This window comes from Hipposideros armiger, unplaced genomic scaffold (genome assembly GCF_001890085.2).
Source record: "Hipposideros armiger isolate ML-2016 unplaced genomic scaffold, ASM189008v1 scaffold_1142, whole genome shotgun sequence".
In the NCBI taxonomy this organism is placed as follows: Eukaryota; Metazoa; Chordata; class Mammalia; order Chiroptera; family Hipposideridae; genus Hipposideros; species Hipposideros armiger.
Genome location: NW_017732492.1, coordinates 254,514 through 280,451, shown reverse-complemented (window position 1 = coordinate 280,451; position 25,938 = coordinate 254,514). Strand labels below are relative to the sequence as shown.

Sequence of the window (25,938 nt, the reverse complement as noted above, 5' to 3'; positions counted from 1 at the left end):
TCTTTATTTTCTATTTAAAAAAATTATTGAGGTGAAATTCTCATAAAATTAACAATTTTAAAGTGAACAATTCAGTGGCTTTCAGTACATTATTAGTAAATTTAGTACATTATCAATATAGTCTTTCATGTGTTTGCTAGGCTATGTGTGTGTGTGTGGTGTGTGTGATGGAATATTCATCTGGTGTTGCTGTTGTTTAGCCTGAAGAATCCTCAAAACGTATCAAAGACCTAAATGTAAAAGCAAAACTCCAAAACTCAGAGGAAAAGAAAACATAAGGGTAAATCTTCAGATGCTTACATTTGGCAATGGCTTCATAGATCTGACACCAAAAGCCCAAGAAATAAATCTGTATAACTGGAAGGGAAGCAGCACACCTCTATGTTCCTCTTTTTTCTTCAAAATTATCTTAGATAGTCTTGGTCTCATGCTCTCTGAAGACAATTTTAGAATCATCTTTTCAAGCTACATGACAAATTCTGTTGCAGATTTATTAAAATGCCAAGCATTTAAGGGTAAGATATCTGCATTACAAAGTATAAAGAATTATTAAAATACCAAAATATTTAAAAGAATGAAAAAAAAAGATGATCCAGTGAAATAGAAGAGGAAGGCCTCCAGATAGTGTTCTCTGAAACATAGTTTTTAATTTTGATGAAAAGCAAACTACTTTTTTCTTTGATCTATTTTGAGTTAATTTTTACATATGATGTGAAGTGAAGGTCCAACTTTATTATTTTGTATGTGGCTGTCCATTTGTCTCAGTTCCATTTGTTAAAAAAGACTGTTCTTTTCCAATTGAATGGTCTCGACACCCTTATCAAAACTCAGTTGGCCATCAACACATAGTTTTATTTCTGGACTAAGAGATAAATAAAATAATGTAGTTATTGGTCCCTGTAGTTTGAAATCAATAGAGTTTGGGAAGTTCTTTGAAACATTACATTTCTTACAATTAGATACCTATGAGAGCATTTAATTTCTGCGACACTGGTACTGCCCGTATTGTGACTACATTATTTTATTTAATCCTCAGAGTGACCGTAAAAGATGGGTGAAAACAGAGAATGTGATGAGGCATAGCAAACACATTGGAGCCATATGGCCACTTGGGTTGAATCTGGCTTTTACCATCACTTTTGCAACCATGACCAAGACATAACTTAGTTTTTCAGTGTCCTCATTTGTAAAATAGCACCTACCCCATAGGATGGATGTTAGAATTAAATAATTTGATATACATAAAACACTTAAATTAGTGTCTGACTCAAAGAGCTATATAAATGTTATAATTATTTCAAGAATATGAAGACTTGGATACATAAAATCAGACCATTTGCTCCAGGTAATTAAACTAGAAATTGATGTTAGCAAACATATAGCAAATGAGTTCTGTGCTTATGCTCCTGACTGCTCTGCTTTCTATCTCCCAGGATGTTTATTTAGATGATTCTTTTTTATCGCTTTATGGGTGACTATTGATGCTTGTTTTGAAAATTTCCCAGGTGAAAACCATTTCCATTTAAATGGCGTAGACTTTTGCAAAAGTGATCTTAATTTGTCTTTGTGTTAAGCTGGTCTCCAAATTCTCTTCTGAGCTATCTTTTGGTGCTACCCATAGGTACTTCATTAGCTAACCTGTGTAGAGGTGAGAATGGCCATCCATTCAATTATATGCCACAGTCAGACTATGATTTTATAACTCTGATTTATTGTGTTAATCTGCCCTTAACTAATCGATGACATATACTATCTGCATGTCAGGCTTTATACAGGTAGTATAAACTCAAATCTTAAATTTTTACTCTTTATTAAAAACTTTGTGTTAACACAGGTTTCCTCAGAAATACTTAGTCCATTCATTCTTTTTTTTTTTTTTTAAAGATTTTATTGGGGAATTGGGGAAGGGGAACAGTGCTGGGGAATCGGGGGAAGGGGAACAGATAAGTTGCTGTCATTTTGTTCTTCAGTCTAGTTGTAGAGGATGTTGCTTCACTGGCCCAAGTTGGCACCATCATTGCGCTCTTCCCGGGCGAGGCAGATCAGTCGCCAGCCTCTGGACGGCCGCTCATGGCGGCTGCTGGCCTCTCACGCTGGCTGCCGGCTACATATGATAGCTTATGGCAACCCACTGCAGCAGGGGACTGCAGCCTACGCCCGGTGACCCACGGCAGCCCAGCTCCAGGTCGAGCTGTTGTTCAGCATCTTAGCTGTAGAGGGCAGTGTCACTGGCCCTCATATGTGGGATCCGAACCGGGGCCCTCTGGCATCCCAAGCCAGTTCTTAACCAATGCGCCACTCGGCCGGCTCAGTCCATTCATTCTTATAGATGTCTCAACTGTATTATTAAATGAAGTCAGATCATCCAAGGGCCGTACATCTGGTTTGCATTATTATGTCCCCGTATACAAAATCATCCAAAATAAATTCCATTGTGAAATTATGCAAATGATTTAAGTTGTTGCATGTATAAGGAACAGTTCTATAACTCAGTCTTGTATCAATTGTGAGGATTTGGTTCAATGCATGTATTAAATTATTGACATGTGCTAGGCACTTTAAGTTCTTAATATACAAAACCAATTAAGGAATGATCTAACCTCTGAAGAACTCACAGACTTGAAAGGATGGAGTAGACTAGTAAGCACAAAAAAAACAAAACAAAACCAATCCCAGGGGAGCGGGGGGGGGGGAACTGTTCTACATGGCATGGGAACATTATATACTAGAAAAGCAAGGTAAAATGAATCACGGGTTCGATTTCACCTGAATGGTCAGGAAGGTCTTCCTGTCAAAGGGGAAGACAGAGATAGTAAAGGGCAGTAGGTTTCTCTCTGTGAAGGACTTGGATGTAGAATGAAGAAAATAGTGAGGTGGTGCTATGTTGAAGGAGGGGCCAAGTTTTCTTTTACTAATTTGTTTTGTATTCTTTGTAGTGGGGAAGATTTAAACAGACTTTTAAAGTGTTGGGAGTGGTCTCTGAAGCTGAAGCTGAATAATACTGAATGTCAACTATAATTTAACATATAAATTAACACAGTCACAGGATGCGGAGTACACACAGGGAATAGAGTCTATGGAATTGTAACAGCTATACATGATGTCAGAGTGGCGGTAGATTGGGGGAGGGGGTTATCACTGTGTGAGGGGTGTAAATGTCTAACTATTAAATTTTTTTGTTTACCTGAAACAAAAAAAAGTGTTGGGATGAAGCTGTTGAAAAGAGAAATACCTTTGGTTTATCGTTTCTCATCCTTCAAATCAACAGTGGCCGTGAGTACAGTACAGCACCTCAGACTCCTAGTTCAGCTTGCTAGCGCCAGAGGGAGCAATATGGTCCTTAGTCTCAAGTAATTACAATAATGGTTTCAATCTGTCTGCTGGTTTCTTGAAGACTGGTGAAAGCTTGGCCTTACTTAGTGTAATGTGGAGCATTCCAGGGACCGAGGTGGCTTCCTGGGTGACATTTGCTAAGCTTCTAAATGCAACAGAGGTCTAAACAAGCGACAGGCAACCAGGAAAGTCTGGGAAGGAAGAAGCTGGGAAAATGTGATACATGGGAGAATAAAGGCTTCTAAAAATTCCTGTGTACACTGGGTAATCAAGAAGGACACGCACATACGCATAGTTGATGAATGCTCCGAAGACAACTGGGAAGGCCCTAAGTGTCATCTCTGGCTGACCTTCAGGCTCCACACAAGCAAGAAATAAAGTTTAAATCAGAGTTGTAAATAGCTTGGATAAGTGTTGAAGGCACGTCCTCACACAGCCAATCTGCAAAGACCGGAAGCGTTTTGTTTTGTTTTGTTTTGGATTTTTGGCCCCAGGAGTTTAAAAAAATGTCTGCTAAAACATTTGCTGATCACTAAGCTAATGGAACAGAGACGTCAGGGGTCACACACAACAAGGAATATAGACTTTACGAAAGTAGTTTGGGAAAGTTAGTACACAAACAAACAATAACAACCCTGAAACAAGCAGCAACAAATTCTGGGGTGGAGAAGAATCTGATTTCCAAAGTTGAGACATTATAATATTTAAAACATCCTGTTTTCAACAAAAAGTAAATTATAGGCTATATAAAAAAAGGAAAGCATAGTTCATTCACAGGGAAAATAAATTAACAGAAGCAGTCCCTGAGGCAGGGCAGACATTGGACTTATTAAACAAAGACTTTAAATCAACTGTTTTAAATATCTTCAGAGCCTAAGAAAGCCAGGGACAAATAACTCAGGTAGGAGAACATGCATCACTGAATAGAGGGTATCATTAAAAAGCTAGAACTCATAGAAAGGAAACCAGTAGAAAAGCATAGGGGAGAGATTTAATCTGAGTCAAAACAAGATATTTCCTTTTTTGAGACTGGTATTAAAAGGTAAGGGGGTTGCATCTACAGAGAAGATTTAAGAACAGGAGTGGAGAATTAAGAGAGGTCACAACTGAAAGCTTCATTTTCCTCTGGGTCAAGGTCAACTGCTGAGAAGAAAGAATGATCTCTACAGGATCAAAGAATGATGAAAATGCACCTTTGGATAAAATAATGCTTAGTCTCAAATTGACACTAGAGATCATGAATTGAGGTGGTGAGAATTTGCACCACTGTGATATTTTTTCAAGCTCATTCATCAACCACAAGGTAGGAGCAGAGAGGGCATGTTGCCATATTGATCCAAATTTTTTGAACTCTTAACCAGTAAAATCTCTTAGTGTTCTCTTTAATGAAACTTCATACTAGTTTCAGTATCAGGAAAGGGTGCTTCTCTTAAATATTTTATTATTTTTTCAACCAGGTTTGCATTAACATATTTTTTATCAGGTGTTAGGAAGCATAGAATCAAATGTGTATTTCACTTTTAGAAACTACAAAGAATCATATGGCATGCATTTCTATAGGTAGATATTTAATTTCTAGTTTTCTCTTCATCAGTTTCCCAGAACAGCATTTCATAAAATGGATATTACTTAGAACACAGTTGGGGGATTTTAGCTAGGCAAGTAAAGCCTGCATACCTTTCTCTGACAATCACAAATTACATTACAATTATCTAGAGTGTACTTGTGTGATAAATAATTTAACTATTGTTACAGCCAGATTTTCTCAATTTTATATTTTTACTGCAAAACATTTTGCCAAACAATGCTCTGTGAGATACCAGTTTGAACAATTCTGCCTTAAACCATTTATTTTAGCCTCTTATATTTTATATGATTTTCTAAACTGCCTTGAAAACTGTCATTTGAAGAAGGCCAAAGAGACCATCTGGTCTCTGGATCAAGGGAGGAAGTGATTTCACTGGACTCTTATCAGATATTTCACACCCAGGAAGCTGTGTGCCCATTTGACATGAACACTTTCTATCCCCCCTTAAAGCATTGCAAATGGTGTTTTCTCACATTTTGGGGGTTTGCTTGTTTAAGATAGACTATATCAATAGGAGACACAAATGACCCATAGGTTGGCTGCCTAATGAACACATGCTGAAATTAAAACAAAACAAAACTAAACTAATATGTTAGGCACTTAGGGAAAGAAATTCCAACTATTACAAAATAATATAAAGTTATAAATATTATTCTTTCTAAAGGAAACCATTGCTAATAGTTTCTTGACTTCATTTCAAGAATAAAAGTCATATACCAGTAAATAAATATGCACAGATGTATATACTTAAAAAAATAAGCAAAGGTTATCATACTATGTTGATTCACTAACTTGTGGCTTTCACCCCTCCTCTCCCCCCCCTCCCACACACACACTAAAAATACTTCTTAGGGACATTTCTACATAATTATAACATATGGCTAACTCATGTTATGTATCACTGAAAGAAAAAAACCAGAATTAATTTAACCATTTCTCTTAAAAACTTGTCATAAGGTAAATACTCAGCAATAGGTTTCCTAAGTCAAAAAGAATGAGCACCTATTTTCATACCACCAAAAATATATGAGACTGACGTTTTCTTTTTTTGTCATCACATTTTCAGGAAGACGTTGTGAAAGCAGCCCGCATGCAGCGGGGTGGATGAAAGGGTCTGGAAACCAGGTCATGTGAGAACAGATTGATAAGATTGGGTTACTGATTCTCAGGTTAAAAAAAGCTAGAGAAAATTAACAAATTCGCATTAAAGCATAATAAATGAATTCTACTCATGCTAGTTAATCTTTACAGAGTGCCTATATTTAGCAAGAAAATCATTTTAACATGAGTTATTTTCTAATTATGGGATATTAGGCAGTGTGGGAGAAGCAAAACAAAACAAAACAAGAATTGTTAGAGTTTTAGACTCAGGGTTTAAGATTCTACCACATTCATCTTGTAACAGCTCCCTTCCCTGCTCTATTACTCTTTACCTTCTTTTGAAAGGCAAGTATAATAAAAGGGTTAAAAGAAACCATAAATAATTTACACTATATATCAAAATAATTGACTGATTTGTTTCCTAATATTGAGTTTTGATAAATGCATCAAGAAAAGCAAGCTCTGATTGTGAAGGGAGGGGTGGTGAGGGCAAAAGTGTCTTCTATTTTGGACTGTGACTTCTTCAAAAGAGAGACAGGACTGACTTTGGGGCTACCTTTTTTGGGGCACAGAAGGCATTATGGAGCCAGAAGGCACCCTATGGGCAGAATAAATGACCTCCTCAAGAATGGAACTGAAACTCTGAGCATCATAGAATGTGAGCGTAGAAACTACCCCAAATCAAGCTCACACATTTCATGAATGTTTCTAGAGCTCCTAGTACTCACTCTTTTTCTCCTTTCTTCTTTATGTTTTTTTTCTCTTTCTTTCTCATCGGTGTTGAAAAATTAGTTCAATACTATCTGCTCAGTAATGCCTTCCTGAGAGCAGGCGGTCAGGCACAGCCCTTCTAACTCCTCTCATCCAAGTCTACGAGTGCAAGTCCAAGCTCATGCCTTCACCTGCTCTCTACTGATTTTCATGTTAGCCTCTTTCCACATTCCACCCACACTGTGCACATATTTCTTTTGAAATCCTTAAATGATTTCCACTTTTTTCCATGCTTCCTTGGAAATGCTTCTCCCATTTTATTCATGAGATTCTAGTGGACCATTCCACATACTACCTAGGTGACTCTGCTTCCTTATCCACACTTAACTGGTGTAAAACGGGCATGTGATCCAAGGCTGGCCAAGCAGAGTTCTTCCCTAGACTTTTTCAAACTGGACTGCTGGGTGCCTCCTTGAATAGGGGCCTGGGGAAGGTCCAGAACACTGGACGGAACATTCACCTGAAACCTTCACCTGCATTTTAAAGAAACAGGATCTCGTTTTTCCTCCTGCCCCTTCTCATTTGAGGTGGGGCCTTATGGGGAACATTCAATGAATAAAATAAAAATAAAGGAGTGATATTTTAACTAAACACTTGAATGAAAAAAAACAGTAAAATTGGCAACCCACAACAGCATCATGCAATCTGATAATTCTGTCTCATGGTAATATGAACTGTCTAAACTCTCAAAAGTGGCACTGCAGATATCATTTCATTGAAAATATAGGCATAGACAAGTTAGATGTTCTTCCTCAGAAAACTTTTGAACTACCACAAACACCCAATGAAAATAAAGGGAGAGAAAAAAAAGCAAACAGCTATCACAAAGTAAACTTTAGGAAATTTACCTTTGATGGATGGTTTTGATTTCATGTGGAAAGATATTTTGGAACTTAGTTTGAAGTTTTTTTTGTTTTGTTTTGTTTTGTTTTTTTCCTGAATTCTTTTTCTTTTAAGACAGTTTAAGATTGAAGTCTTGAAAAATGCTTTCCATGGCCACAATTTATCTTTGACTGGGCATCTTCCACGAAGCTATGAATTTAAGGAACAAAATAAAAATCTATTTGTCTCAAGAAAAAATATAATAGGTACTGTTTGGTAAATATGATTTATGGTAACTGATGTCTTGGGTTGTGAATCTTCATTTTATAAATCAGAAAATAAAACCTATGACATGGTGATTGGCACTAATGACAAAATTCATGTCTAAAACAAATCAGATCTTAGTGTTGGCGTTTCTGGACAAAGCTTACAGAAATGCCATCCTTTCTAGGTTTTTTTATTTATTTAATGTCTGTGACTTGCAGAGATTAAACTCACTGTCTCACTGTTCAGAACTTGTCAGATAAAAACATTCAAAAACACTGAAAATTTGGACATTAACTCATATGTAACATTTCCATAATTAACTCGTTCACTTGTGTTTATGGATGCATCCATTCATTTGTTCAACTCAAATTTGTTGCACTCCTAATACATGTTAGGCATTGTGCTAAATCCAACAGCAGCATGCTTTTCACCCTCATGTTATCTTCCTTACCCCAGAGCTCTGATCTCTCTCTTCTCTTCATGTAGTCCTCCATGGTATTTTGGAACCAACCTCAATGACTCATGAAAGTTATGTCTCAATCATAAGTAACCCAAAATGAACTGTCTTATTTGCTTATGTCCTAAAAGGGGCTGAATCATTTCTTCTCATGAAGTAAAGGGGAGAAAACCAAACAAAACAATGTAAGGAGAGGTGAATCTCTGTAAAGCAGGACTAATGCTTTATCCTACTACAGATACAAAATATTCTCCTTGATTGATATCTCATTTTTATTTTACAGCTTTGCAAATTCTTCGACATTGAGTAATGTCACAAATAATTTATTTTGACACAATTCAGGGGAAAAATTGCACTTTGGTGAGCAGCCACAGGTTTTCGTTGTTTACATAATCCTCCCAGGTTTTTTCCATATCCTTTTCAAAATAAAGCACATCAGTATTATTTATTTATTTATTTATTTATTTATTTATTTATTTATTTATTTATTTATTTATTTAAAAGCTTTTTATTGGGGAGTTGGGGGAAGGGGAACAGACAAGTTGCTGTCCTTTTGTTCTTCAGTCTAGTTGTGGAGGACGTTGCTTCACTGGCCCAAGTTGGCACCATCATTGCACTCTTCCTGGGCGAGGCACATCAGTCGCTGGCTTCTGGACGGCCGCTCACGGCAGCTGCTGGCCGTTCACGCTGGCTGCTGGCTACTAACGGTAGCCCATGGCAACCCACTGTAGCAGTGGCTGCAGCTTACACAGTCACCTGCAACTCATGGCAGCCCAGCTCCAGGTTGAGCTGTTGTTCAGCATCTTAGCTGTAGAGGGCAGTGTCACTGGCCCTCATATGTGGGATCCGAACCGGGGTCCTCTGGCGTCCCAAGCCAGCTCTTAACCAATGCTCCACTCGGCCAGCCCAGCACATCAGTATTATTGATTTTTTTTCATATACAATTGCATCAAATGTGTTTTTTTCCCAAAACTATAAGTATAAATGCCATAGAGAATTTGTGAGGAAGATTAATTGCTTTTCTTTTAAAAAACATTACTCCCTCATTGTATACCAATGGTATCCATTAGTATACGGTGAATTTTTTCTATTTACTTGTTTCTGCTCAGCTAGTTTTAAATACCACTTTTCCTTTTATTGTTGTTGCTGCTTTAATTATTAGAACATGAACCATTTGTTATCGTGTCCCCAAATTACAATAATTTAAATTAAGATTTATTTTAAAGGAAAGATGGTCTTAAAAGCACTCTGTTTTAAAGGCTAACTCTATGCATTTATATAAAAACAATAGGTGTAAAGTAGAAAATAGAAACATGCATTTTGGGTAGAAAATGTCAATTTAAAAATACCTATAGATAAGAAAATTATTAGTCTCATGCAATAATTACACATTTTAACCCCAATATTTCATAAATATAAACTTCCCATAATACTTTGCCTCCAGAATGCAATAGTTTATTCCCTCAACTGCTATCTATAGGGAAGATGCTTTGATTTTTTTATGTTTTTCTCCAAATTATAGTGCTGTGCTGCTTGTTTGTGTGTAGAAGTGTGCATTATGCAACTCATTTTAGTATACTATTTTTGTGTTATTTTTTGTTCTTTTAATAAAATGTTAAATTTCAAAAAAAACCTTTCTAATTATTCACTCACCTCATGAAGCACACATTCATTGCACCTAATTTTCTGCTCATGTGCTTTGAAAGAGTAAAATATGAGAATAAAATATCAGCTAAGCCCAACACACAGAGAACTAATCCAGAAAGATTCTACACATTATGATGAAGTGTCTTATGCTATTAAGGTTAGAATCCTCAGCCTGATCCTCACCAAGTTATAATCCTTTGATGGAAATGTAAGTCCCTGAAGGAAGGATAAACAAGTAATAAACATTGTTTCTTCATTGTCAAAAATGCAAATCTATGAAAAAAGCAGAATGGTAGAATGTAATTCAGAAAAAGCATACAATACAAGCAAATTCAAAGGGAAACTTGCATTTTAAAAGTAGATGGGAGGTTTTAATGTTAGTTATTAGTAATGTAATATATAGACCAGGCCTTATTTGGAAGACAGAAATCAGCTTTCTAATGTAAAATTTGACTTTTTTTTTTTTTTAACTAAAGAACATTTATTTGTTTTTCACAAGACCTTGGGGACATAACTAAACTTGTGTCACCACCCCCGACTCCAACTTGAAGAAGGGTTAGTACAGTGAATGTTATGAGTCAGGCATGAACAGTTTGTGAAGGACTGGAACCAACATTAGCTGACAAAGAACAACTTCCATCTAAATAATCATAAAAATGCTTAAGTAAAAAACAAAAAACAAAAAACAACCCAGGGAAAAAAAAAGGGGGTGATGGGGCTTTCAGATTGAACCAGATCCTCACATTTCACCTAACACATTCAATCCTGGCTAGAATGTACCAAAATGGAAACAGGATTACGAGAATACAGAACTTCCACTACAGCACGCTGTACACACCTGTGTTCCAAACCCACCCCCATCCCCTTATTGCTTCTAATACAACTATTTCCCGGCCTGTTGGGCCTGCCGACGAAGGAGCACATAGATCTTCTCTTTAATCCAGTCTTTGTTATAAGGCTGGTATGTCTGGGTATCAGCTCGGTAAACAAGGCAGCTGAGGTCTGCCAGATCATCAATAAAATCGAACAACTGGCTGATATCATATGTGATAGAGGGGCTGTTGGGATTCATTCTCTTCAGATGTTCTTCATACATTTTACAAACACCTTCCATGCATTCATTCACAGATTCATAGTCAGCGTAAGTTCTTCCTTCTGGCCTCTTGGTAGGCTGTACGAGCAAAATGGTGTGAGACATCGCGCCAAACTCTTTCACTGCAGCCGCAGCCGACACTGCCGCCGCACACCATTTTTTTTTTTTTAAGCTGAGCCATCCTGCCACCTGTTGGCAGCTCAGGGGCAACTCAGCTCAGGCTGGGAATCAAACTGAATTTGACTCTTTCTGAACACATGCTATATGCTAGGCATTATGGGAGGATGAGTGAACATTTGTGCCCTCATTCTGTGTTTTCATGGTATCTATCCCTGGTCTGTCCATAACTCCATTCCAGTCTCTGAGCATCCCCAGGCAAGAGCTTTTGGCCCTTGGCCTCTCCAACTTGCTTTTTCCACCCTGATTCTCCTAATAAAATATGTCATTCTGGCAGTGTGATTTTATTGTCTTGTTAAACTGATTAATTTAAATACCCAGACTGATGACATTTTGTTGTTATTCTATCCCCTATAGTCAGTGCACAGGAGTCTAGTCAAAAAGTGGGCATGGTCATAACACTTTTCCCTGTGAAAATACAGACAAATGACAGAACAAAACAAAAAGCAAGCCGTAAAAGAATATCCTGACAAGAATAATATTTTCATCTTCAGAAAGGGCTTAATGAGGTAATTTGTTAATTTCAAACCAAGGCTGAATCTACTAGCTGGAATTTTAGGCAACCCTTATAGTCCAATGTAGACTATCTATCAGAAGGAACAGTTTTTAGCGCTTGGCATGTTACATGTTTTTATGTCACTGCTTATTCATTTTTCTGCTAAGACTCCAAGTTTCACTTACAAGCTTCTATTCTCTCATTAACTCTCTAGAAAAGGACTACCATATTCAATCTAGTAACTACTGCTGCTGAGGCAAATCAAAACCCCCACACTCAAACCATTCATTAGCTGGATTCATTTTAACTGCTTCATTATAAATGAGACCAGAACCAAGAAAGTTGACTTTCCTGGGCAAGCCGCATGCCTGACCCCACTTATGGATGCATGACCCTGGGTCACCATGTCTCTCTGTCATTTCCACTAGGAAGATGGAACAGAAGGTCTGTGGAAACAGTGCACTGGGCTGTAGCTTGTGATTCATGCCCTCAGTAGCAAGATGAAAATCAAATAATGGGACTAACCTCCAACCTTTCCATCTCTCTCATACAAGAACAGGCAGTCTTGAATCATCCTTGGCTACCAGCCAGCATGGCAGCTGTGATTGTCAAAGATGTGGACTGATGCTGGCAATGAAATTCTTGACAAGATATTTTTCTGCCATATGTTCTGAGAGTGCCCAGGACATCAGGTTTCCAATGGCAATGCAATTTAATGGTTTAAGAGTATCTTAATCATATCTCCTTCCAGAATCGTCAGTCTGGGAGATAAGCACTGCCTGTGTCTGCTTCTGGATACTGGCCATTTACTCACTTGAACTATGAATTGCCTAGTTCTGTCCCATAGCCCCCATTCCTTTGGGACGCTGGTATCACTGAGTTATTTCATTTACTTAGACTTTATAGCTTAGAGTATTAACTGCCTTTGTGGAAAAATCATGACAGTGATGTTGAAAGAGAAGGCTCTTTCTGGAAGTTTAATCTGCCTGTGTTAAACCTTAAGGCAACTTTACCCCCACCCCCACCGCACCCCCGCCGTTTGTCCCCGAGTGGAATATGCCTATTATAATATAACATAACTTATAATGCAATGGCCTCTTTTGGCATTTAACTATTTTATGTCATATAATTCCTTCACATCAAGGCTGAAGCAAAGCACGGGAGCAGCAGCAGCAGCAGCAGCAGAGAGAGAGAGAGAGAGAGAGAGAGAGAGAGAGAGAGAGAATTTTCCCCTTATCTATCCACAAATGTGAATTTAAAATCTGCTCTGCATCCCTTAAACCTTCTCTGTCGCCTGAGTTCTTAGGCCACTTACAAAATATTTATAGCCAGAGATATTGACATAACCCTCTATACCTGCCTTATCTGTGACAGCACATTCAATATCAAGTTTTAGCAATTCTACCTGCAAAATAACTAACAAATCTAACATCTTACCTCTTTCTACCATTACTAGTTCAGTTATTACCATGTCTCTCCTATCCACATTGTGTGACTTTTACACCAATGCGTTTTCATTGATACCCCTGAGATATATTTCCCAACTGTTGACATGGTTATTTTTCCCAAGCCAACTATGATCGTATCACTTTCCCTCTGAAATACCCCTAATGGTTATCTCTAGTACTGGCAGAATAATACTCTAACCTCTCACCAGGGCATACAAGGCACACACACACACACACAAACAAACACACACACACATATATGTGTATATATATGTGTATATATATATATATACACATATATATGCTATATACTACTACTATACATATATAACATACAACATATACTAATATATATAACATATCTTTTAACACACTGATCTCCAATCATACTGAATTTATTCACCATTTTCTTAATAAGCCCTGTGTTCCCATAGCTTTGTGCATTTTAACAAGCTCTTCATTCATTAGGACGTCTTTTCTCCTTTATCTGCCTAATGAATGCGTGTCTTCTCACAAATTTAAGGCACAGCTCCAAAGTCACCTGTAACTTTTCCCATTCACTCTCCCCTTGTGCATCCACCTTATTATTCATTCCTGTATTGCAGCACACACCCAACTTAATTATTAGCCCTAGAGTCTCTAGGTCTGCATGGTAGGAAAGGTGCCTCCATGTGGACTCTGCTGTGGAAAAACTTATGTACTAAGTGGGGAGAGAAGATTAATTTACCTGAAATATTTCACCAATGACACAAAACTATGGCACATCAATAATATAACAGAAACTAATGCTACGTGCTCCAGAAGTTAGAAGAGTAGAAGACTAGGTAGAATTGTTGGGAAAATTATTGACGAGTTGAAAATAAGTGAGTAGAATTTTAATACATTCTCCATGACCCAGAGAATTTTACATGTGTCTTGAGTATAAAACAGAAGAAAAAAAGAGCTGAATAAATGATAAATTCCTATCAAAATAGCTATGGCATATCATACTTTCAATATCCCTAATTGCTCTAGATATACACAAGAAATACTACAAATTTAATAAAAAATATCTAAGCTCAAAACTAAAGTGCGTGTCTTTGTGTACCAGAAATCAAAAGGAAACATGACTTGGCAGTGTAAAGAGAAGAAATGGTAGGCTTGCTGGGTTCTGGGTCCAGACACAGACTTATGTAGCATAATGTAAAAGAAGCTTGTTCACACACACAGGGCACTTTTTAATGATAAAAGTCACTATTTGCAATGTTATGAATATCTATGCACTAAATAACATAGTGACCCCTTTAAAAGCAAAAACTATAGGCAATGTGAGAAGACATGAGTAAAAACACATCATTGAAAAGAAACTAACGTACTTACCTTTAGTACAACATAGGTCACATGGACAAGAAATGTAAGTAAGATTGTAAAAGACCTATAAAACAAAAAAGACCTAAAAAATAAAAAACAAACAATCAAGGGGTTGTATATCAAATTTTATACACAGATAATGGAGAACACAGCCTCTTCTCAAGCACACATAGCACAGTCACAAAAATTGATCATATATAAAAAAGAAATCATTAGTAGTTTCAATAAAGTAGAAATCTTATAAACAAGACTTTAATCACAATGTAATAAAACTAGAAATTAGGATCAAATAAAAAACAAAAAGACCCTTCTACCTGGAAATTTGCAAAATTCTATTAATAACTTTTGGGTGCAAGAGGAAATACAAATAGAATTTATGCAATTTCTAAAAATAATGATTCATCATTTGGGATTTTTCTAAGTTGATTGTATGGCCACTTTCGTAGAGTTTCACCATTTTTAATTTTATACTTTGGGGAACAATACAGATTGAGAAATACTGTTTTGTTTAACTTTGTAATAATGTGACCTGTGTTTTATGTGATTAAATTTTTGGATCCCACTAATCACATTATGTTGGGGTTTTACTCTGCCTCATTATATGATTAAACAACAGCCTCTTTATTCTTCTACTGATGAAGTTTCAGGGTGTTTCTGACAAAGCTGTTGTTAACTGTCTTACCCAGGTTTCCTTGTGTTTATACAAAGCACTTAACTTGCTCTTTTAGAGTATTTCTATCCTCAGATTTACTACATATTGCCAAATTAATTTCCAAATTGGCTTTATACAAATACCACTTTGACCAGTAAAACGTAGGACTTCCCACTTTGTCACATTTTCACCAAAAATTGGTGATAAGCTCTTCAGTTTTGCCAAACCAAAGAATAGGAAATAAGGGTCTTATTAGGATAGGAAGTAGAGGCTGTGGTTAAAAACCGTGACCCACCCCACCAGCCCCCGTTCCCCCCATCCTCACACCCACGTGGCCTTTATTCAGTCCCAGCTTTGCCTCTTTCTCACTGTGTTACCTGGGTAGGTTACTTAGCTTCCCTGTGCCTCAGTTTCCTCACGTGTAAAATGGAGATAGTAATCCTACTTAACTCATAATGCTCTTGTGAAGATTAAATGAATTAACGTAGAACAATGCCTGTCCTATAGTAAGCACTCTGCAAGGCTTATCAGTTACAAATTATGCCAATAATTTTCTCAGAGCACAGGAAAATCCCCAACCATGTGCTGCATGTGGTTGTCATGTCTCTTGCGTGTCCTCTAGTCTGGACTGCTTCATTAGATTTTCTTTGTCTTCTATGGCATTAATGTTTCTGAAGACTATAGGCCACTCATCTTGCAAACTGATCATTGATTTGGGAAATTCTGATGTTTTCTTACAGTCTGATTCGGGTTGCACGTTGTTCTCAAAAAAGTCCTCATCTGACTCTCTATAAGGAGATTTGGAGTTGGGATAGACTTTCAAAACTTTCTGAGTTGAGTTGAGGGGGCCGGGTCTTCACACTTCCCAGTGAGCAGGCTGACATGGCGAAGAGCATGACCTTCAGGACGGTGGTTTTCTTTAGCTGAGGGTAATTTCCAGAGAGGTATGATAGCTACAGCCATCAGCCTCCTGGCTCCTAGCAGCTGAGCAGAAAGCCCTTCAGTCATGAAGGTGGAACAGGGGGGTATATTACAACTTTAATACATAAATAACGCAAGTGGAAGAATAATATGGACTATAGCATGCCTTTTATATAAATTTAAAATAAGTAAAGCAATACTATATGTTATTTTAGGTACTTGTCTATACAATAATAGTGTGAGATGAACATTAAATTCACATTATTGGTTACCTCTGGGGATGGTGGTTAATGGGATAAGGGAAGGATAACTAAGAGTCTTTGTACATTAGTAATAAATCTTTAAGAAAATGAGTAAGATTTCTTAAACCTGAATGAGAACACATATGTTTCTAGTATTGTTCTGTTTATGTTTTATCATATCTAAAATGTTACACAATGAAGCTGTTACTGACATCATTAAATCATTTTCGCGTTTTCTGGCTGTAACAAGTGCTCCATGCTGACTTTTAAATAACTTTGTTTTAATTAGCAAAGTGAATTTTGCTTATGGTAAAACATCAACTGTGTATAAGATGAAAAATAATAGTGCCTGTATCATACACTAGAGCTTTCAATGTCCCTCCCAGGCGTAACCCTTTTTAAAAATAACTTGTGTTTCGTTCCAAAAATATTCTACTTTTTTGATAAGAGACATTTGATTATTTCATATACACTCCTTTAAAACCACTTTTTTTCTTTTTATTTAACAGTAAATCTTGAACATGTTTCTTTATCAGTACTTACAGGCCTAATCCATTCTTTGTAATGTCAGCTTAATACTTTATTAAATGTCTGGACTGTTGTTGTTTTTTCTTTGTTGTTGTTTGTTTTTTAAACTATTTCCCAATTGGTGGTATGTAAGTTGTTTCCAAACTTTTTATTTTATTTTTTTTATTTACATCCAGTAATATTTCATCTGTGTGTTATCTAATCTCACTCCTTACCTGTGGGGATGACTGGCAGGATGCGAGGTCCACCGTTATTAGTGTCTTCATCACGTCATGGTATTATTATTTCTTCTTCAAAGATATCCTGGATTCCTCATCATATTTACTCATAATGTTTTTCAGTTTTTAAAAAATACATTTATATCTACCAAGATGGCTCATTTGTTGGCTTTTAAAAGAAGGTCAGTTCAAGGCTGTGTGAACTCCAGAGAGATGAGGTGGGCTGGTTAAGAAACACAACCACATTGTCATCAGGGATCCGAGTTTATCACCTCAAGTATCTGAGAGGCATCTTCATAGAGGAGTCTGCATATTTTTAGGTCCCATGGGTCTAGACAGACCCTATATATATTTGCTACAGACAGACAATGTCTGCTGTTGGGTTTTTCTATACTTGAGGTCACTGGGATTCATTTCAGCTCATCTCAGTGATATAAACACACTGGGTTGTCACTGTGCTTCGTACCTTTCATTGGTATTGGCCCTAGTAATAGTGACCTATAGATCAGAAATATGTTCAGTAGACTTCAAAAGATAAAATGGAATAGCTGTTAGGGGTTGTCTTTGTATTTTTAACAACTTAGTCCTAAACTGCAACAACCCAGGTTGATTTGACTGGGCTGATTTATGTAAGTCCCCATAAAATATCAGAGTGGGAAGAACACTATCGATCATTTGGCTTCTCAGCGCTCACTGATTGGTAGAAACAGATAGCGGTTGTTCTCATTGAAGAACTTTCATCTAATCCAGCAATTCTATTTCAGAGGAGATAGCCAGAGAGGCTGAAGAGGTTACTAACGGTTTCACAACTAGTCAATGGCAGAACCAGGACTAGAAGAAAGATCACCTGTTTCCCAGGTCAGTGCCTCACTATGTCCAGTTTATTTATGTGTTTTGGTGTCACTAAGCCAGAAAATGTATGTGATGGCTATTGGCTAAGCTGATGTGGTCATTAAAATGAATAATTTATTAACTACGTTCTTGTTATTTGGGTCATTTTAGACATAGGTTCAAACTGCTAAAGTATCTGATTGATTACCTGCAAGAGAATGTCACAAAGCAATTTGGGGAATAAATTCTCCAGGAATAATCAATTTATTACCAAGCTTTCATTGAGCAATTTTCACACTGTTTCATACTGCATTTTAACAATGGTATGAAAAGTCATATACTGGTTCCAGTTTTAAGGAAAGGGTTAGGGGTATGATCTGTCAATTACAATATGATTGAAATATGTGTGGTCTGTATTTTACAGGGTAACTGCTGAGGGTGATGGCATAAAAAAATTAATTTTGTTAATAGAAAAAAAACCCCTGTAGTACAGAATTGAAAATCCAATCATGTCACCTTCTTGTGAATGAAACCTACAGATTGAAAGCTGGGGATAGATCCAGCCATAGCACGTAAATCACAGAGAATTATGGGTTTAGCTCACAAATTGCTGCTTGGAATTACATTTACATAATAACAAGTGCTGAGGAAAGAAAACATTTACTCTCCCTGCAACATGATGAAGACAATATCCCTGGGCACCTCCTGGTCCCCAGTGGAAATTGCTTAGAATCTACCCTCATATCTCTGCATATCAAGCCAGAATGTGGGCTTTGACCCTCTAATTCTAGAGATGAGGTTTGTTTTCATGATACGTTATTGCTTGTTTTAGAATTAATCACCTGATATATTTGATACTTGTATTGTTTCCTGTCTCTCGTTGGGAAAAAAAATCCTCGAATCCTTTCCTGATTGACACTGTGAAGTCTTGGCAATACCTACACTTCTATTTAATGTTGTTGTTTTCCCCTCAGGATGCCTGGGACAGAATTTCCTTTTAGCTCCTCCCTGTTCCAGCTATGGGAGTCTTAGCTACTGCATTGTCTACAGGCTAAAATCATTGACTTTAGGGTAAGTGTGTATGAGTGGTGTGTGTCTAGGGGTGTGGATCCTACCCATCTGATCTGAGACATTGTTGTGGACTTATAAACCTCAGGCTACAGCCGTGTCTCAGGAGCTGGCGTTTGCCAATAGGTAGGATGGGACTGTTGCACTGGAGGCAGTTTCTGCTGGTTTCCTCCTAATTCTTTCCCTTCTAATATATCAGGAGATATCAGGAATTCTCTCCAAGCTATTGGTACCATTTTCAGTCTTAGAAATGGGCTAGCTTAAACGCTTTCTCTCCCGTCCCTCCAACATGGTGAAAGCCAATTTGAAATCCCAACAAAAAAGTCTTAGCCAAAGAAAATGTAAGCAATAGTATGAATTTCTGCTTCCCAGGTCACATAAAAAGTGGTACCTCTCTGGCCACACCCACTTGCCCCATTCACATTGCTAGTCTCAGTTGACCTCAAGATTCTTCCAAGAGAATATCCAGTGATGGGGCATCACAGGGGATAACTTTCATTCACACTAAAAATCAGTCCTCTTACTTAAACTGGAGAGAGGCTGCTGTTTTCTCTTTGTCACCGTGTGGGGAGACTTTCTGTAATTATATCATTAAAACAATGGACGCTGTATATCCAATGCCGCTAGAGTTATCACGTGCTCCTGTTCAGACCTATCAATGTCACCTCTGCTGTTGAGGTTTCTCTTTCATTCCAAAGACCATAACAACAAAGGTCAAGGACACTGTACACAAAAGTGCCTCTTGGCCCATGTGAAGGTCACTATGGGCGGAGTCAACACTGTTGCCATGACCCAGCCACACTAATATCATTACAGATCATCACCCTTGTCCTCAGAACTGCAATTGATGTCTCAGGCTCTCAGGTGTTTACAGAGTTTACTGGAAAATACTCCTTTAACTTACTCATTTCTTGTGGACCTCTTTGAAGCATGCCAAACATTTCCCATTGTTCTTAGGATCAGCATCATTAGGGTAGGGACCTCATCAGTTTTTTTCCTCAGTGCCTCTCCATGTGTCTGGCCCATGGTAAATGATCAGTCCATGATGTTTGATTTTATGAATTAAATCATTTTGCTGTAGGACTCTCGTATGTATCTGGGGGATTAGACAAAACCCTGTATTTAAAACAGCCCTTCTCTTCAGGGTTTGAGCTATTACTTTCATTACAGACTTCGACAATGAGTTTTTCTCAAAACGGTGGGCACACTGACAGCCTGCCTCTGTAGTTCTCCAGACATGTCTAGATCTTAATTCAAAAGGAGCTCAGGTTTACTTTGTACCCAGCGATGCATTATTGGTTTATATGCACATAAACTTATTAAGGTTTGTAATTTTCTCTTATTCCTATGCCTCCTGGGGCTTGGCACACATAAAGTGGCTAAATAAATAAAATGTGTGTGTGTGTGTGTGTGTGTGTGTGTGTGTGTGTGTGTGTGTGTGTGTGTAGTCTCTTCCCCAGGATAGGTCATATTTTTGAAGCTTTATTTACTGAATGCTGAATAAAGTGGGGAAATAGGCCATAATAATTGGAGAGCTGCCAGGCAGTTTTGTCTGATGTACTATGTTAAAAATATCACTCTAGATTTGGTTTAGAAACACATATTCGATTTATTTATTTAACTGCCTGGTAGAGGGATGTGCATAAAATGAAACATTCCAAACTTAAACCCCATCTTCGTATGAGTGTGTACACTTATGGGTTTTTATACTTTGTAAGGTGAAATGTGAAGAAGTTCTATCGTGATTGTGCCAGGCAACATGGCTCTTAGATGGTGACAGGGAATGTGTGTCATGGTTCTCACTCTCACTCGTCACGGAAGGAACTGGAATGGAAATGATACTGGCCTTTAGATTCAAGTCGGTGAAAGAAAAGGTTTGTTTCAATTATTTTCTTTGGCTTTTCTTAGTTTTTATTCTTTCTCTACTTTTCCACTTGTAGCTTTTTCCCCCCCCATCTTCAAACGCAACAGTCTACAACTGTAGAACACTTATACGCAAAGGCTGACATTAGATTTTTTAAAATAAAGAAATGGGTGAAACTTTAACATCAAATACCTTACAACAAGTGTGTGTGTGTGTGTGTCTGTGTGTGTGTGTGTGTGTGTGTGTGTTGCTGTTGAATGGGGAATGGAGAAGCAAAGGAACCCACTGAATAGAGAAACATAATTGTAGCCCAGTGGCAAGAACTTTCAGTGGGAGGATTATGTAACTAGATTATGGAAATACAAGAAGTTTTGTGGCTTAATTTCCATACATATAGAATTAGAAAGTAGGATTAGAATATTTGGATTACTGCAGTAACACATTCTCATTGCTCAGCCTGTCTCCTATTTCATCTCTGTTTTCACATTTTTTCTTAAATGCATTTCTTTTTTTTTTTTAAGATTTTTATTGGGGAATTGGGGGGATGGGAACAGTGCTGGAGAATTGGGATAAGGGGAAAAGGCAAGTTGCTGTCCTTCTGATCTTCAGTCTAGTTGTGGAGGACGTTGCTTCACTGGCTCAAGTTGGCACCATCACTGCGCTCTTCCCGGGCGAGGCAGATCAGTCGCCGGATTCTGGATGTCTGGACCGCCGCTCACTGCAACTGCTGGCTGCTCACACTGGCTGCTGGCTGCTCACACTGGCTGCTGGCTACACACGGTAGCCCATGGCAACCCACTGCCACAGGGGCTGCAGCCTCTGCCGTCGCCAGCAACTCAGGGCAGCCCAGCTCCAGGTTGAGCTGTTGTTCATCTTAGCTGTAGAGGGCAGTGTCACTGGCCCTCATATGTGGGATCCGAACCGGGGTCCTCTGGGGTTCCAAGCCAGTTCTTAACCATTGCGCCACTCGGCGGGCCCTTAAATGCATTTCTTATTTGGTCTCTTCCTTGATCAGTTAGTTTCAGGATACAGTCCTTAGCTTAAAATGATCTTGTGTTCACTCTTTCTCTAACCTGTCTTCAAATGTGGCTGTAGCCATTCAGTTATAATCCCTAACTCCCCCTTAACCCTTTCACAGATTGGCATTTGCATATATGGTTCCTTGCCTGGGATATCCTCTTTTATTCATCCCTAGCTAACTCTACTGATTTTTAATCATCTTTTAAAACTAAACATAAACTTTGCCTATTCTTCTCCACTGAAAGACTGTTTGGCTGTTATTTTTCTGTATTTCTGTAGTGCAACATGTTTATCTTTTCATGAATTATTAAGGATTTGTATTAGGCTGAAACATAAAATTGTTGATTTTTGACAATTTTTACTTAAAAAACCAGCAAACGACTATTTCATATTTAAACTAGGTATTATTCTTCTTCAAAGTATTGTTGCTTTAGTTTTAAAGACTAGCCACCATTGACTGAGCTCCTTTTATGAATAAGTAAAGGATAAAGCACAGCAGTCTATAACTTACAATTACAAGGGCTGAGCATTCCACATTTGCATTTTGAAGAGGCTTTATAAAGCTATTTTTAGATTTATCTTCAATCACTTTGTTTAATTGGCTAGGGTATCCTATTTCATTTAAATTGAATCCCCTGAGGCAGTGGGTAGGGAAAGCGGGAGAGCTAGGGATAGAAAAGTACTGAATGCTGTGTGGGAGCAAAGGGCCTTCAAGTTTCCTCCACACTCCCCACCCCCTACTAGGAAGGCCTCAGCAGAAGCACCAAGGGAAGGTCTCAGCATGGGAAGTTCCCAGGTACCTGGGCTAGGAATGCAAGTACGTATGCATAAAACCATGGCCAGCCAGGGGGACCGGAGTCCTTGGCTGCAACTACCTTTAGAGCAGCGGTTCTCAACCTGGGGGTCGCGACCCCTTTGGGGGTCGAACGACCCTTTCACAAGGGTTGCCTAAGACCACCGGAAAACAAAAAGATATTTACATCACGATTCATAACAGTAGCAAAATTAAAGTTATAGAGTAACAATGAAAATAATTTTATGGCTGGGGGTCACCACAACATGAGGAACTGTATTAAGGGGTCGCAGCATTAGGAAGGTTGAGAACCGCTGCTTTAGAGGCTGTAATCCACCAGCCAGCTGGTGTGGGGAAGGCAAGCTTTCCCCTGTGAGGCTTGTCAGGTATAAAGCCTTTGTAATTGCCTATAGTTGGGCCTGAAAAATCAAACAGTTTTTTAACCTAGAGTGTTAATTCTCAGCTCTATTGGATTCATTACAGGCACTCTTTTTGAGCAACAAACTTAGGTTGGCTTCAGGAGAACCTAAGGAGTGTTTGGCTTAGATCTCATATATCTTTTCTCCATTAAACTCTGGAAATGTGATCCATTCCCAATGCAGCCTTTTCTTATGCTGCCACTAGAGCAGGGGGCCAGCAGCAGTCTTTCATATTTAGCCTCCTGTAAGTTACAGGGCTTCTAGGTCTAGTGTAGTCCTGTTGAAAAATTTCACTCTGACTTCATGCAAGAAGAAAGCACTCATTCCCTTTCCTTGTTGGAGGGGATATTATGCTACAGTACTGTCAATTTTTCCAAAGAAATTCTTGCTCCAAGATCCATCAACTTCAAGAATTCTAGAACTGTGAGATGAGTATAGATCTAAGGGTAATTGGAAAAAAAAAATCAGTTTTTGGTTATCTTATTTGCAAGTCCTGCATAGTATCTCAAGCCCATACTTTTCCAATATGAGGATATTTGACACATTATTTTATGCTCATCCTTTGGGGAAACTGGCTGAAACGGGTGTAAGATAAGGTGTAAGCATCCCATTATACTTAAAGCACTACTGAGGTGGAAATAATGTCATTATTCAATCCTGACTTTATAGCTAAGAAAAACAAGGCCCCCTGAAATTAAATGTTTTAGCCAGTATTGTACATTTTATCAGGGTGCTGTTAACTGTTCACATTTAATTCCAATAGTCATCTCGATACCAGTTTTATTAGCAGTATGATTTGGGGGAGAATATATATGAATTTTGAGCTTTAGTTTCCTCATTTTAATCTAATTTTCTGTTAAGATTAAATAAAACAAGTAACATAGCTAGCAGGGGCCTGATCCATTGTGAATCCAGAAAGTATAAGCACCGTTCACTTCCTTCTTTTTTTTTTTTTAATTAAAGTTTATTGAGGTGACAATTGTTAGTAAAGTTACATAGGTTTCAAGTGTACAATTCTGTAATACATCATCTATATATCACATTGTGTGTTCACCACCCAGAGTCAGTTCTCCTTCCATCACCATATATTTGATCCCCTTTACCCTCATCTACCACCCCCCTCCTGCACTACCCTCTGGTAACCACTAAACTATTGTCTATTTCTGTGAGTTTTTGTTTCTTCATTTGTTTGTCTCATTCTTTTGTTGTTTTCATTTTTATATACCACATATCAGTGAAATCATATGGTTCTTGACTTTTTCTGACTTACTTCACTCACATATATTTCTAAAAAATTCCTGATATAGTTTTTAAATGAAATGTAAATTCACTTATTCTTTTCATTTAAATTTAGGATAAATTTTGAGACCTTTTGTTCTAATGTAGGTTTTAAGGAATGCAGAAGACACCGGGGGGAGGGGGGATTGCATCCAAATATAAAGAGAGGAGAAAAAACCATATAACAAATCTTGTCAGGGTGAGAATGGAAAAGGAGAAATCCTTGTCTGGGATGGAGAGATACCAATAGCAGCAAGGAAATGATATTAGCACAACACTGAAAACTGTAAACTGTGGAGAGATCAATGGTCTCAGGTAACTAAGGATCTATAAGCAGGCTTATTTGGTAAATAAACTAGAACAACATTAACTTGATCAGTTAGAGCTCTGAAACTAGATTCAGATCAAGCTATAGAAAATATTAGGCAAAATAGTTGAAGAGTGACAGTGTCTGGAACGTGTCAAATGGATAATTTATTGAGTAGTGACTTACATGCACTATAAGCGAAGGTCATAATTCAGTAAGCGGGAGCAAATTGGATTTCTTGTTATAAATATATCATATATATTCGATATGTATATATATCAAATTAGAAGGAGATGATTTTTTGGTTTGACAATTCTTGCTGCTCATCTGTGGAGAAAGGATTTTGTTAGAAGTACAGCCTACTGGGAAATTTCAGGTTTGTAAAATATCTGGGGATTGTCTCAGAAGAAAGATGCAATTCCAGTGTGAAATTAATTCTGAGCTTGTATTACTCCCGGTCCTAAGATCCTTCCCAGATGTAATTAGGCACATCAGGAACAGCAGGTTATATCTTCCTGAAATGCTAAATTCTCTGTCAAGTCTTGATCAAATACCTAGTATCAGTCACTATTAATAGTAAACCATGCCTGACTTATCTTTCAACACCCTCCATAAAATGGCTTGCTGTTATAGTTCTGACGAAGCTATATTTCCTGATATTTCTCATCTTTCCTCTATTCTATTCAGAGATGCCATTTTATCAATGGTGCTGGGACCAGTGGACTCAAGTATTGACTCAAGGATTAATTATAAGTTTAACTTGGTGCCAGTCATCCTTGTCCGTGTGGAAGAAATGGGAGGGAGAAAGAAATTTGTATTTGATTTGAAAAGGCTTTTTGTATGGACATTGGACAGTGTTGCAGATAATTTGCTTGGATTCTAACTGATTTCAAGTCACAACATCCCCATAGTCAGCTCAGAGATATATCTTTAGGCCTAGGAGTTTAGCACGAGAGGCCAGGCTCCAAAGTTCTGATATGGATATTTGAAATAAAATTCTCAATGGATGATCTCAACAGAAGAATGAAAGAAACACATGAAAAAAAATCAATGAACTGAAAGATGGAAAAATAGAAATTACTCAATCTGAAAAGCAGTGAAACTATATTGCAAAAAAAATTAAAAAAAAGAAGTTTCTGGGACTTGTTGAACTTAATGAAAGAACTAGTATTTGTGTCACTGAAGTCCCAAAAAGAAAAGAAAAAGGGCAAGGTTGGAAAAGTACTCAAAGAAATAATGGTTGGAAT

The 25,938-nt window shown here is 37.7% G+C and overlaps 1 protein-coding gene across 1 annotated transcript; it reads right to left on the bottom strand.

Moving 5' to 3' along the window:
• Positions 1-10,656: 10,656 nt before the first annotated feature.
• Positions 10,657-11,230, bottom strand: LOC109376512 (enhancer of rudimentary homolog). Its single transcript, XM_019632447.1, has one exon. The coding sequence runs from the start codon at positions 11,182-11,184 to the stop codon at positions 10,870-10,872; it is 315 nt and encodes a 104-aa protein (XP_019487992.1). The 5' UTR covers positions 11,185-11,230; the 3' UTR covers positions 10,657-10,869.
• Positions 11,231-25,938: the final 14,708 nt, after the last annotated feature.

Coding starts and splice junctions, on each gene's coding strand:
- LOC109376512 (XM_019632447.1), bottom strand. CDS start 11,184: ATGTCTCACACCATTTTGCTCGTACAGCCTACCAAGAGGCCAGAAGGA.